At 35.1% G+C, this 11,689-nt stretch overlaps 2 protein-coding genes across 4 annotated transcripts; one reads left to right on the top strand and one right to left on the bottom strand.

The window, feature by feature from the left end:
• The first annotated feature begins 3,998 nt into the window (after nucleotides 1-3,998).
• On the top strand, nucleotides 3,999-11,620 carry spcs2 (signal peptidase complex subunit 2). 3 transcript variants are annotated; one of them, XR_013782519.1, is made up of 6 exons: nucleotides 3,999-4,079; nucleotides 5,106-5,189; nucleotides 5,476-5,636; nucleotides 5,757-5,891; nucleotides 7,392-8,841; nucleotides 9,009-9,680. XR_013782519.1 is itself a non-coding variant. In XM_079387970.1 (5 exons), exons 1-5 carry the CDS (start codon nucleotides 4,041-4,043, stop codon nucleotides 7,576-7,578), a joined length of 606 nt encoding a protein of 201 aa, XP_079244096.1. In that variant the 5' UTR covers nucleotides 3,999-4,040; the 3' UTR covers nucleotides 7,579-11,620. The 3 variants fall into 3 exon arrangements, 2 of the variants coding, with proteins under 2 accessions (XP_079244096.1, XP_079244097.1); XM_079387970.1 differs by having other exon boundaries at nucleotides 7,392-11,620; XM_079387971.1 differs by lacking the exon at nucleotides 9,009-9,680 and having other exon boundaries at nucleotides 4,023-4,079; nucleotides 5,476-5,628; nucleotides 5,749-5,891; nucleotides 7,392-8,649.
• defbl3 (defensin, beta-like 3) lies at nucleotides 10,086-11,562 on the bottom strand. The gene is made up of 3 exons (XM_079387972.1): nucleotides 11,279-11,562; nucleotides 11,038-11,149; nucleotides 10,086-10,882 (listed from the first exon to the last, which is right to left on the bottom strand). Exons 1-3 carry the CDS (start codon nucleotides 11,487-11,489, stop codon nucleotides 10,861-10,863), a joined length of 345 nt encoding a protein of 114 aa, XP_079244098.1. The 5' UTR covers nucleotides 11,490-11,562; the 3' UTR covers nucleotides 10,086-10,860.
• Nucleotides 11,621-11,689: the final 69 nt, after the last annotated feature.

The following is an 11,689-nucleotide window of genomic DNA, read 5'->3' as shown; positions in this document are numbered from 1 at the left end:
ACAATTTGCAAGACCGCAGTCTTATTGAAAGTAATCTGTTTACTTTGTTCTTGTTTTACTGTGGTGGAAACAAACCTCAGTACTCAAGGCAGTGATAGAATTGCCTTCAAATATTTGTGCCATTAACCAAAATGTATTTTTTAGCTGACTAGTTATGAATATGTTGGCCAAAATACACTCTTAAAAATAAAGGTGCTTCACGATGCCATAGAAGAACATGTTTGTCTAAATGGTTCCATAAAGAACCTTTCTGTTTCACAAAAGGTTCTTTGTGGCGAATAAGGTTCTTCAGATTATAAAAATATAAGCAAGAGATGGTTCTTTAAATAACCTTTGACTGAATGGTTCTATTTGGAACCAAAACTGGTTCTTCTATGGCATCGCTTGAAGCACTTTATTTTTAAGTGTATACTTTGTTTTTTACGCGTACGGTGTACAATGCACGTGACGCAAATTCCACCATCAAAGTAGTACTCGCACCATCCAGTTTTTGTAATTTGTACATGCAAGTCACATGTGCAATGATTTGACTTTGCACTATTCAGTTGTTCCACAAGAAGCAACTGAATGCAACAACAACAGATGGTCCCATTGACAAGCGCTTGTGTGAGAGGGTTATGATAGAGCAGCAACTTTAGTTTAAAAGAGTACAAATTTAGAGTACAATATTTGTATCTATCATAACTTCTGGAGAAAAAATGGAGCAGATGCAGGACAAAGATGAAGCTTTTTGGAGCGCATGTGTCAAATGGAGTATACTTTGAAAGGCGTACACATCACGTACAAACACGAAGTATACTTTAATTTGGTCATCTGGCTATTTATATTTCATCTGAAAACAGTGATTGACTGTTGTACAACTCCAAAAGCAATTTAGTTACATCAAGGTAATAATTTGATTGGTTTACGAGGCACACCATGATCCAAGTTGACCGTTATGCTTTATTTTTTTAGCTGTGAAGATCGGTATCTCCCTGTACAGCAAGATCTGTGGTTACTGTGTTCATTTACTCACCTTCCAAACCTGTATGAATGTCTTTGTTCTGCTGAACACAAAGGAAGATATTGTGAAGAATGTGGGAAACAGAGCAGTTCAGGGGCACCATTGACTTCCATAGTATTTTAATTTTTAATTTTTTCCTACTATGGAAGTCAATGGTGCCCCAAAACAGCCTGGTTACAAATATCTTCCTATGTGTTCGGCAGAACAAAGATGTTCATACAGGTTTGGAACTACTTGAGGGTGAGTAAATGATGACAGAATTTTCATTTTTGGGTGAACTATGCCTTTAAGGAGTGTGCGTTGATGTAGGCTATTTACAGAAGGGCCAAAGGAAAATAAACCTCAAGGAAGTTGGCAAGTAGTTCACCATAGAAACTCCATTGAAGATAACTGATTATTCCTGTGCCTGCTAGCACCCCTTGTGGCCGTGCAAAGAATGCAACACATACTTGTGTTGCAGGCAGTACAAATTTTGTTACACACTTCATTGTGTAAAATCAAACTTGAGTAGCAAGAGTTTGCATTTGCATATTTGTGTAGAGTATGTTTTAAGCCTAACTGTGCTAATATGTTTCACACTATTAAATAAAATATCTATAAAATGGTTTTTAAAATGCTAAAAGGCATTGTGTAACAGTGTTGACATAGTTAATATTTCTAAAGAAATCTGATTGTTTTATTTGTCTTTATTTATAGATTTATTTTCTATCTCAAGTGTTTTGACACTCTCCAAACTGTAATCTTAATTTGGACACTTCTTCAAAATATATAACACCACCACAACAAATCTAGCGTGCTCTCACAAGCAAAACCAGTATGAGAATTAGCTTTAAGACATTGGTTTTCTGTCTTTGTATTTTATTCACGTTTCACTTTTAGCTTGATGTTCACAGTACTCTTAAGGGCTACTTTCATTTCAGAACTGTATCTATTAAGTTTTGATTACTAGAAAGATCTATTTTGTGACTTGTGTCTGCCAAGAAAGCTTTAATGTTACTTTTGCTGAAAAATGACACATTCAGTTGGACCACATGTAAATGCACATACATTTAATCCTGTCTACCTTTGACCTTGATCTTTTTTTTATTACAAACAGATTTATTTCTATACTGTAGACTTCTTTGTAATGTGCCAACATGTCTGAGGAAATCTTTCCTTTGTGTGTGTGTGTGTTTTTCTTTTTTAAATGTAGGTAATTTAAGTTATATACAATTCTGTAGGCTACCAGATGTACTATTGGAGAAGATAAAATAGATTTGTATGCATTACTGTACTATTTTGGAAATATGACTCTCTTATATTGATACTGATGCAAAGATGTTAATAGGAACTGTTTCTGACGGGCTTTCAAAGCACTTGGATTGTCTTCCATTGAAAGGTATCGCTGGATTTGAAAGAAAATGTTGCATATGTTTGGATTCTGTGGAGATGTAAAGCACATTATATTTATTTGAACAGTACTTTGTAATAATGTCATCTTTTTAAATATTGCATTTAAAAAAAACAACAAAAAAACAGGATTTTCTTGTTTTAGTCAACGAAACACTATGATCATCATAACTGACTTGACAAGAATGAAAAATGTAGCATTCATTCAGAATTTACAAATATACGTTTTTGTGTTTTCAAAAGTATTTTAAGATTTTTTTGTTTTATTACACAACTTATTAGATGCTCAGGAGGGTTATATATATATATATATATATATCACTGTCTTTAATTATACATGCCTTGCTCCCTTATGACAGACATTTAGTCTTTTCTAAAGGTATTCACTGTCAACTTTTTTTTTTCTTCACTTGATACGTTTGCCAATCATTCTTTTCATATTTTGTCATGTTTACCATGAAGGAATTCATTTAAGAAAATCAAGATAATAAAAAAAATCTAATTAATAAAGTAAAATAAGAGTTAAATGTGAATTAGAGGTCTTGGCCTTTATTTCATAGCTTGACAAATATACCTCTGCATATTCTCTGCAAAGAAAGGTGCTAAATGTAGGCAACCTGAATGAAATAGCTCTCTATAGGTATATTATCTTGGTGGAAACCCTGGATCAGCCTGGGCTTGGTGACTGTGGGACACAAACCCTGGGGATTCAAAAAGTGAAACGGATAAATCTTTTTTTTTTTTTTTTTGAGGTTTTACCAAATGTGACCCTGGAGCACAAAACCAGTCTTAGGTCGCGGGGGTATATTTGTAGAAATAGCCAACAATACACTGTATGGGTCAAATTTTTCTTTTATGCCAAAAATCATTAGGATATTAAGTAAAGATCATGTTTCATGAAGATATTTTGTACATTTCTTACTGTAAATATATCAAAACTTAATTTTTGATTAGTAATATGCATTGCTAAGAACTTCATTTGGACAACTTTAAAGGCGATTTTCTCAATATTTAGATTTTTTTTTGCACTCTCAGATTCCAGATTTTCAAATAGTTGTATCTCAGACAAATATTATCCGATCATAACAAACCATACACCAATGGAAAGATTATTTATTCTCAGTTTATATATAAAATTACACTTAAGACTGGTTTTGTGGTCCAGGGTTACTCTTCTGATAAAGCAAAGCTTTAAGACCATAGACTGTAAAATATATAAAAATATTTGATCACTGTCTTGCAGCAAAGGGCTTTTTCTAACTATAATGTATGTAACGTTGTGGATGTTGATGTACAAGTGACTTGGACTTGCATCTCAGCAAATTAAAATGACCCTTTATAACAAAAGGAGGCTGATTTACACGGACTAATAGCATGCATATGATATATTTCTTCAAAAGATTGTAATAACATGATTGCAACCACCAAATAACACAAAAATTCACAGGTTTAATTTTCGAACATAAGAATAGCCGTTCTTACCGCAGAGGGGTAACGTCATCGCGTCTAGCCAATCAAAGAGCTCATCCTTGCCTCTTAATCCCGCCCTCAAGGCGCTCTGTTTCAGATCGATTTCTATTGGACGGTTTTTGTGTGATTTTAGCCAATCACACTCACCCAAGTCACAGCAAATGAACAGGAAGAAAAGATGGCGGCGAGGAACGGAAAGAATGGTCTACTAGAAAAAGTAAGAAATCTTTATTGTATGTCGCGTTTTTAGAGATACGTTTATATATGCGCAGCCATCCTTAGAGCCCAATAGAAATGTGTTATTTTATATATGTTTCATGTTTTGTACCCGTTACTCGGATTGTTGATGCGGCCGTCGCTCTTGTTTGGCCAAAGCGTTAACTTGTACGTCATTCAATGTGCATTTGTATAGTATTAAATGCATATCAAAACTTTTTAATTTGGTTTACGTGTGTAGATACAGAAGATTGCACAACACTGAGTCGCGCTCATCTTCAGCGTCAGACGCAAGCATATGGCGTTAAAACTCTGCTTTATCTGCGGCTAGTGACTATATTTAATGTGATCAGAAACCCACACGCTCACACAAGCGGGTTTAAATAAAACACTTCATGCATTTCAATGCACAAGCTTTAAAAAAAAAAACATTTAGGATAAAATGCCAAGGAAAAATTCTGACAGTTATCATTTAAACGGAAATCTATATTGCATGCACTTTTATGCAAGTTTTACAAATATTAAAAATATTTACTTGTTGCAAATGTTTTCTAACTAAACTAGTTGTTAATGTGTTGTAACATCGTCAATAATACTGGTTTTAGTTTCACAAAAACCCCAAAACAGTACCTTTTAGAGTCTGACGTGGCTGAAAGGAATGGCTTTCTGATGTTAGATGACATGTTTTTGTTCACTCATTTGGTGAAGGATTCATTGAACTGATAACTTGTTAATAACACAGCACAAGTCTTTTTGAGGGATTCATTAAAAGAATCATGCTACACTAGTTGCAAGCGTATGTTTCGGGGTCAAGACCCTGCAATAGAAAGATGCATTGTCTTAGCATTTGTATATCATCACATCCGCTTCAAACTGATAACTGTAATTTACTTTATGCCTGCGACTTTAGCAGCAGCCCAAACTATGTTTAGTTTGCATTCCTATCTTTTCTGCAAATATGAAAGTAATTTGGGTTTGACAGTGAGATCTAAAATCGTGTGCATCTTCATTAATTCCTTGATTTCAGTGGAGGATTGATGAAAAGCCAGTCAAGATCGACAAATGGGATGGTGCCGCGGTGAAGAACTCTCTAGATGATGCAGCTAAGAAGGTGTGTGTTTCTATATAAAACTATGGTCGAATAAATTATTATAATGCATTTATTTTTATCAAAACATGATAAAAACAGTAATATTGTGAAATTATTGAAAATATTTACTCCAGTCTTCAGTGTCACATGATCCTTCAGAGATATATTATGTTATATAAATTCGGTGCATCCCTAATTCTGATCTCACCTGTATGTGGGTGGATATATTTATCATCTGGTTTATTTGCATATATTTTTGTTATATTAGATGAGTTTTAAATGAATGACGTTTCTGTTTCAACCATAGGTTCTGATAGAAAAATATGGCTACATTGAAAACTTCAACTTAGTCGATGGACGTCTGTTCATTTGCACAATCTCCTGCCTTTTCGCCATTGTAGCTTTAATTTGGGATTACCTGCACCCATTCCCAGAGTCCAAGCCTGTGTTGGCCTGCTGTGTGGTTTCATATCCTTCTCAGAGCAAACTCCAAACAGAATGGAGATGACATTTTGCATTGGAGGTTTGATAGTGTAAATGAACATAAATTTAGCAGTGCTTCAGTTCTTATCCTTAACAGATCCACACATACTTCATAATGATGGGGATTTTGACCCTCTACACCTCTTACAACGAGAAGAACATCTTCCTCGTGGCCATGCAGAAGGACCCAGCTGGCATGGACCCGGCTCACATCTGGCAGCTCTCCTCCAGCCTAAAAAGGTGGGTTTTTTAAATTAATTTCTCCTTTCATTTATTAGAGGGATAGTTCACCCAAAAATGAAAATTCTGTCATTAATTACTCACCCTCATGTCGACCTTTGTTCATCTTCGGAAACACAAATTAAGGTATTTTTGATGAATCCGAGAGCTTTCTGACCCTCCCATAGACAGCAACACAACTGCAACGTTCCCAGAAATTGATAAAATAGTCCATGTGACCTCAGTGATTCAGCCATAATTTTCTGATCCCACGAGAATACTTTTTGTGCAACTTTATTCAACAATTCTTCTCCTCCTCATCCCGTCTGCAGCAGTGCGCCACCATTGTGGAGAGAATCAGGACGTGCTGCGCGTGTTACATAAGCATTATTTATAAACTTTAATGTTCGATGGGATTAATCACAATTAATGTTTTAATCGATTGAAAATTCTTAGCAATAATTTGCAATAGTTTTATTTTTGTAATTATAATACAATTACTTTTGCTCTCAAACAGTTTTATTTGATTGAAAAAAAGATATAGGTAATTCGATTGGAGCTGTCACTAAAGATTATTTTGGTAATTGGTCGATAATTAGGTTGATTTTAATATAATTGTATATTTTTTGGTAGTAAAAAAGGGAAAAATGGCCTTGAAATTACTAATAATACATATATAATGAGAACAAAACTGTTAAAATGTATTATAAACAATAGAGCTAACGTACATTATGAATTATAACAAATGCCTGCAGGGGGCGCCAATGGCCAGAGAACAGTTTTTATATTTTACTGCGCAATCTAATCCTTGTTTAATATTGGCTAAACATCATTTAATTAAAATGGCCACATAATCCTTAATATTTAGCTAATTTCTTTACGACAGGAAAGCTACAGCCATTTCTTGACTATGTGGACATCAAAATGTGTAAACTGAGAGCGAGGCTTGAAACTTGTGTTTTATGGATTCTCGTCCTTGGAACGTGCCACTTCTGGTATTTTGCCGGTTCGAGCAAAATGAAATCGAGGATTTTTTACAATCAAATACTTGAATAGAATTGAGGAATCGTTGCAGCCCTAAATTCCATACAAAAATCGTTCCAGAAGCGATGGAGTAAAGCTGTCACAAAGCAACACTGTGTCGTATCGTAATTCCTTTTTAAACCAATTTATTTGACTCGGTAATGCAATGAACCATTTGTAAAAGCAGTCATTTGCTTTGTTTCTAAATGAATCAAACCGTTTGAACAAATAGTTTGAATGAATGATTCAACGAGTCAGTCATTAAGACAGGGTAGTGCTGCCACCTACTGGCCATGGCACCAACATTAAAACACTCCCAATATTGCCTACATTGATCTAAAATAACAAGATTTAATTTTTTGCCAGTATTGCACAGCGTTAGGCATAGGCATAAATGTTAAACTTGTGTATTGTACAAAGCAGAGAGAGAGAGAAAAAAACATACCGAAGTGTAATTTTTCTTAAATTGGTTGCAACTAACGGACTTGTTTCCATTAGGTTTGATGACCAGTATACGTTAAGAATTAGTTTCACTGATGGGAAAACCAAGCAGTCGAGGGAGATGGAGTTTACCAAGTCAGTCGGGACGTTCTTCGATGAGAACGGGACGCTGGTGATGGACCAATATGAGAAATATGTCTCAAAGCTTCATGACACACTGGCTACAGACAAGAAGACAAAGTAACGTTTAGTAGAAAGTGACGGCGCCGGCCGTCAGCAACCCAGCACACGCAGTAACGGTGGCTTTAGTGGGACAAAACACGTTATTCAGGCTAGTCAGTGTTATCAGAGTTTAACTCACAGCTGTAACATTACATAAGGTCAACTGTTTTTTTATTATTGCTTCTGTTAAAGAAATGGTCCAGTTTTTTTTGTTAACTCTTTTTAGTTTTGTTTTTTAGTGTAACTTTAATTTGGTGTTTCAATTTAATGCTCTTATTAAAAATCCAGACATTTCTACAACAAGCATAGATAAGAGTGTTCTACAATATCATTAGATTTTAGTTAAATTTAAACGCTCACTTTAAAGAAATAGTTCACCCAAATATGAAAATTTGGTCAATTTTTTTTCTTTTTTTTGTTGTTGTTTTTCCCTCATAATCACGAGCAGTTCCCATAAAGTTTTTAGGTGTTGGGAGGATATTTATATTTTCATAAAGCAGATTAAGTCACTCGTGTTTTTGGAGGTGACATACATTAGTTTTCCCGTATTTCATGACGTCTTGTGAAGATGTGTATATCTATATTTTGTCCCGAGCCTTATTAAATCTTTTTTCAATCTGCACTTTTTTTTTTTTATATATTCTGAATTTTACTTGTTTAGTCTTTGAGTGACAGTGACAAGCAAAAAAGTGACTGTCCATCTGTTGGTTGTCCCTTTGTTGATACTTTTTGTGTTCGGTCATTTAAGCTTAAACCAGGGATAATTGTTTTATGTTCCCTTTTTTTATTTTTTTTTTTAGCATTGGATCAGTTTTGACCTGTTTTCACACTTAGGAGTGAATGGACCTTAAATGTCTGGTTTTCTTTCTGTGTTCTGTCAACAAAAAATTTCAAGTAGATTATCTATAATTTATTTTGAAAGAACAGTACATCTGGATGCAGTTTGTTTCTCCACATTGTGAAATATTAGGCTTGCTAAATTCAGCAAAGGACACCTAGCATTTTTGTCTAATGATATTCAGCTTTAGCTACTCGTATTGTATGTGCCTGCTATCAAACAAGAAAAAAATTACAAAATAAAGTGATAAGGCATTTTTACATTTCTGTTCTGATGTCAATATTTTATTTTAGTAACTTTTTCCAGATCTGATTGATTCTTTTTTTGGATCCTTTACTCATTTTCCAGTTAGAAATTCTGATTGAATATTTACATGACAAGATTATTGCTATATTAGTCACCATTATAAAAAATAGGAATGCACCGTGTACACCATTTCAACATTTAGTTTAAGAACAAACATAATGTCCGCACACTGAATTGACTGCTCCATTTAAAAAAAAAAAAAAAAAAAAAAAAAATTATTTATTGCAACGCTTCGACCATCAAAACATGGTCAAAACATTGCAATACAGAAAAAATAAATAAATACGGAGCAGTCAATTCAGTGTGAGGACATTACGTTTGTTCTTTAGCTATAATTTGAATTATTTTGTGTTCTGCACCTGAGCCCTATTTGTGTTTGTGGGATGTGCGCAACTTTCTTACACTTTGACTTTTGAATATAGCACCATATTCCCATAAAATCCTATTTTTGTTTATTTTTCGAGCTCAGAATTAATATAAATAAATACGTTCTTACAATCAACTGCAAACACATTCAGATGTGCCTCCATCCACTCAACAACCGAAAAATCGAACCGATTTTTAGCATAGGCCTTGTGTACTCTGAAAGTGAGTCTGTGCCCTAGACATTATTGTGACGGCGGAGCCTGTGTAAACAGATCTGTGGGGGTTTGTTCCATTGTGCTTCTAACACGCTGACCGACTCGCACATGCACAGATGGAAAGTGGTCCTGCACGTGCCTCTAAAACACTGCATTAGTCACACTCCACCTTTGAACTAGGTGGAAATATATTTTAGATTTGTGTTTTAAATCTGAATATGGCTGATTTCAATGTCCCACACATTAAACAATACACATTAGGCTACTTTTTAAATGAAATAGTCAGACAAACAGTTTACCTTTCAAGGTTTTTTTTTTTTTCGCTGGTCATACTTTTTAAATGGCTTAACATAACATGAGGGTCTATGGAAGGCCATTTCTGCCAATGAATAAAACAAATTTTGACTTTTTTCTTGCGTTTACATGTCAGCTGTGACCTTTTTCTCACAGTTGTGAGTTTGCATCTCGCAGTTCTGACAGAATTGTGCGATATAAACTCATAATTGTGAGTTACAAAGTCAGAATTGCAAGATATTGACGCAAGTCTGATTTTGTTCCTCAGAATTTACAGATATATCGCAATTCAGACTGCATACACGCAGTTGAAAATATAATTGTAAACTATTTTTATCAGAATTGGACTTGCACTTCTAACTCACAATTGCAATATTTCACAATTCTGAGAAAAGAAGTCAGAGTTGCGGAATATAATCACGCAATTGTGATAAAAAGTCGGAATCTTTCATCTCGCACTTTTGACATAACATGCAATTCTGAGAAGAAAAAAAAAGTTGCACATTTATTGACATTCTGAAGAAAAACTGTGTATATTTCTTTAATAGTTCATTTTATTTAATTGAAATAGCAAAAACAAAAAATGACAACACAAAGCATTCAGCAATCCAGCTGACCGAACTGCTAAAAAAGACATCAAACTTGCATTTGCTCTCTGTGTGTTGGATGGGATTGTTTGCTAGCTGTCACTAGATAGGCCTATGTAGGTCAGTGAACTTTTGTTGCTCAATGCAGGTCATACCCTGAAAACCAAAGCTGAGCGGCTTTCTCCATTAATCCAATTAGAGCAAATAGCAAACACACTACTGCATGGATAAAGCGACCAGTCTAATAATAGACAATAGATCAATCTATTTTGAGTACGTACTGGCTGATCCTTTTGACAATCAAAATGTATATCTTATTAGCTGCAACTTAGTGTTATATCAGGTGATGGTTTAACTGAGGTGCTGACAGAAGAGTGCAAACTTTTGGTGACATTTTGCAGCAGAAATCATTCTACAGGTATTTACCGCATTTACCAAAAACCAGTCAGGATTTCTGCAGGATCAGGAGTTTTGCATGAGTGGATTAACACGATTTCACCTCGGTTACCAACAGAAAACTGCTTGCTTTGAAACTGGTTTTGTGCATTTCCACATTATGGACCATTTTGCATGCAAAATTTGGCTAGTGTGACCGCACCTTTATGCTAACATTCGTAAATCAACACAGCATTTCTAATGTTCTGTGAAAGAAGGGGTTCTGCACGCCGTCTTGGGAAACAGGAGCTTCTTCGTAAAGGTTAAAATCGCAAAGCACAGCACCTAAAAAAGAATAAATATAATGTTTAGAATCAAATATTAAATTGAGAAGAAAAATATTTTAAGATTTACTTACAAATCATTGTATAATGTAATTTACAGCATGCAATTAACATCAAAATCTAAGCAATGACGTCCACTGAGGAACATTTGAGTACCTGTATCTTCGAGGGCAACCATGGTAGCCAATCATGTACTCCTGCGCATAGCAGTGCTTCCTGCACAGCCCTCGATATCCACAAGTCCAGCGCTGCACATCTGTGTCGTCAGCTTTCAGGAAAAGATCAAACATAAGCAAAGCCACAACCCATATTGCCCAGCAGTCATAACTGTAGTGTTAGTAAATAATGTCATTAATAAACAAATGCACATCAGCACATTGTGCACATGCAGCTGTACCTTCACCCGCTGTCAGCAGCAGCAGAGTTATGATAATCAGTCCCAGTGCCCTCATGTTGTAGCTCATAGCATCTCTGGCCAGACGGCTGACGGCGCTCACATTTATATTGTACAGCAGCTCTGGCGGAGGGGAGGGAGGGTGGCTGTGGGCCCAGTCAGTGCTACTGTAAATAACATAGTTTTCATTCCACTGATGAATATGTGTCTGCATTCTCTGTCTAATCACAGCACGTTTTGAAAAGATCCCGGTTTACCCATAATTTAAAGCTTGTCTGCTGTTTCATAACGTGTTATGCCTGTTGTATAAGCATGCAAAGAAATAAATAATATTCGTATTAAATGTAAAAACTGCTTTTGTTGGTTTATAATAATCTGATCTTAAATGTGATAGTTCAAAATTGAAATTAGAAA

Source organism: Barbus barbus (genome assembly GCF_936440315.1).
Source record: "Barbus barbus genome assembly, chromosome: 31".
Classification (NCBI taxonomy): Eukaryota; Metazoa; Chordata; class Actinopteri; order Cypriniformes; family Cyprinidae; genus Barbus; species Barbus barbus.
The sequence above is the reverse complement of the archived record's forward strand: the minus strand, read 5'-3'. Positions and strand labels throughout refer to the sequence as shown.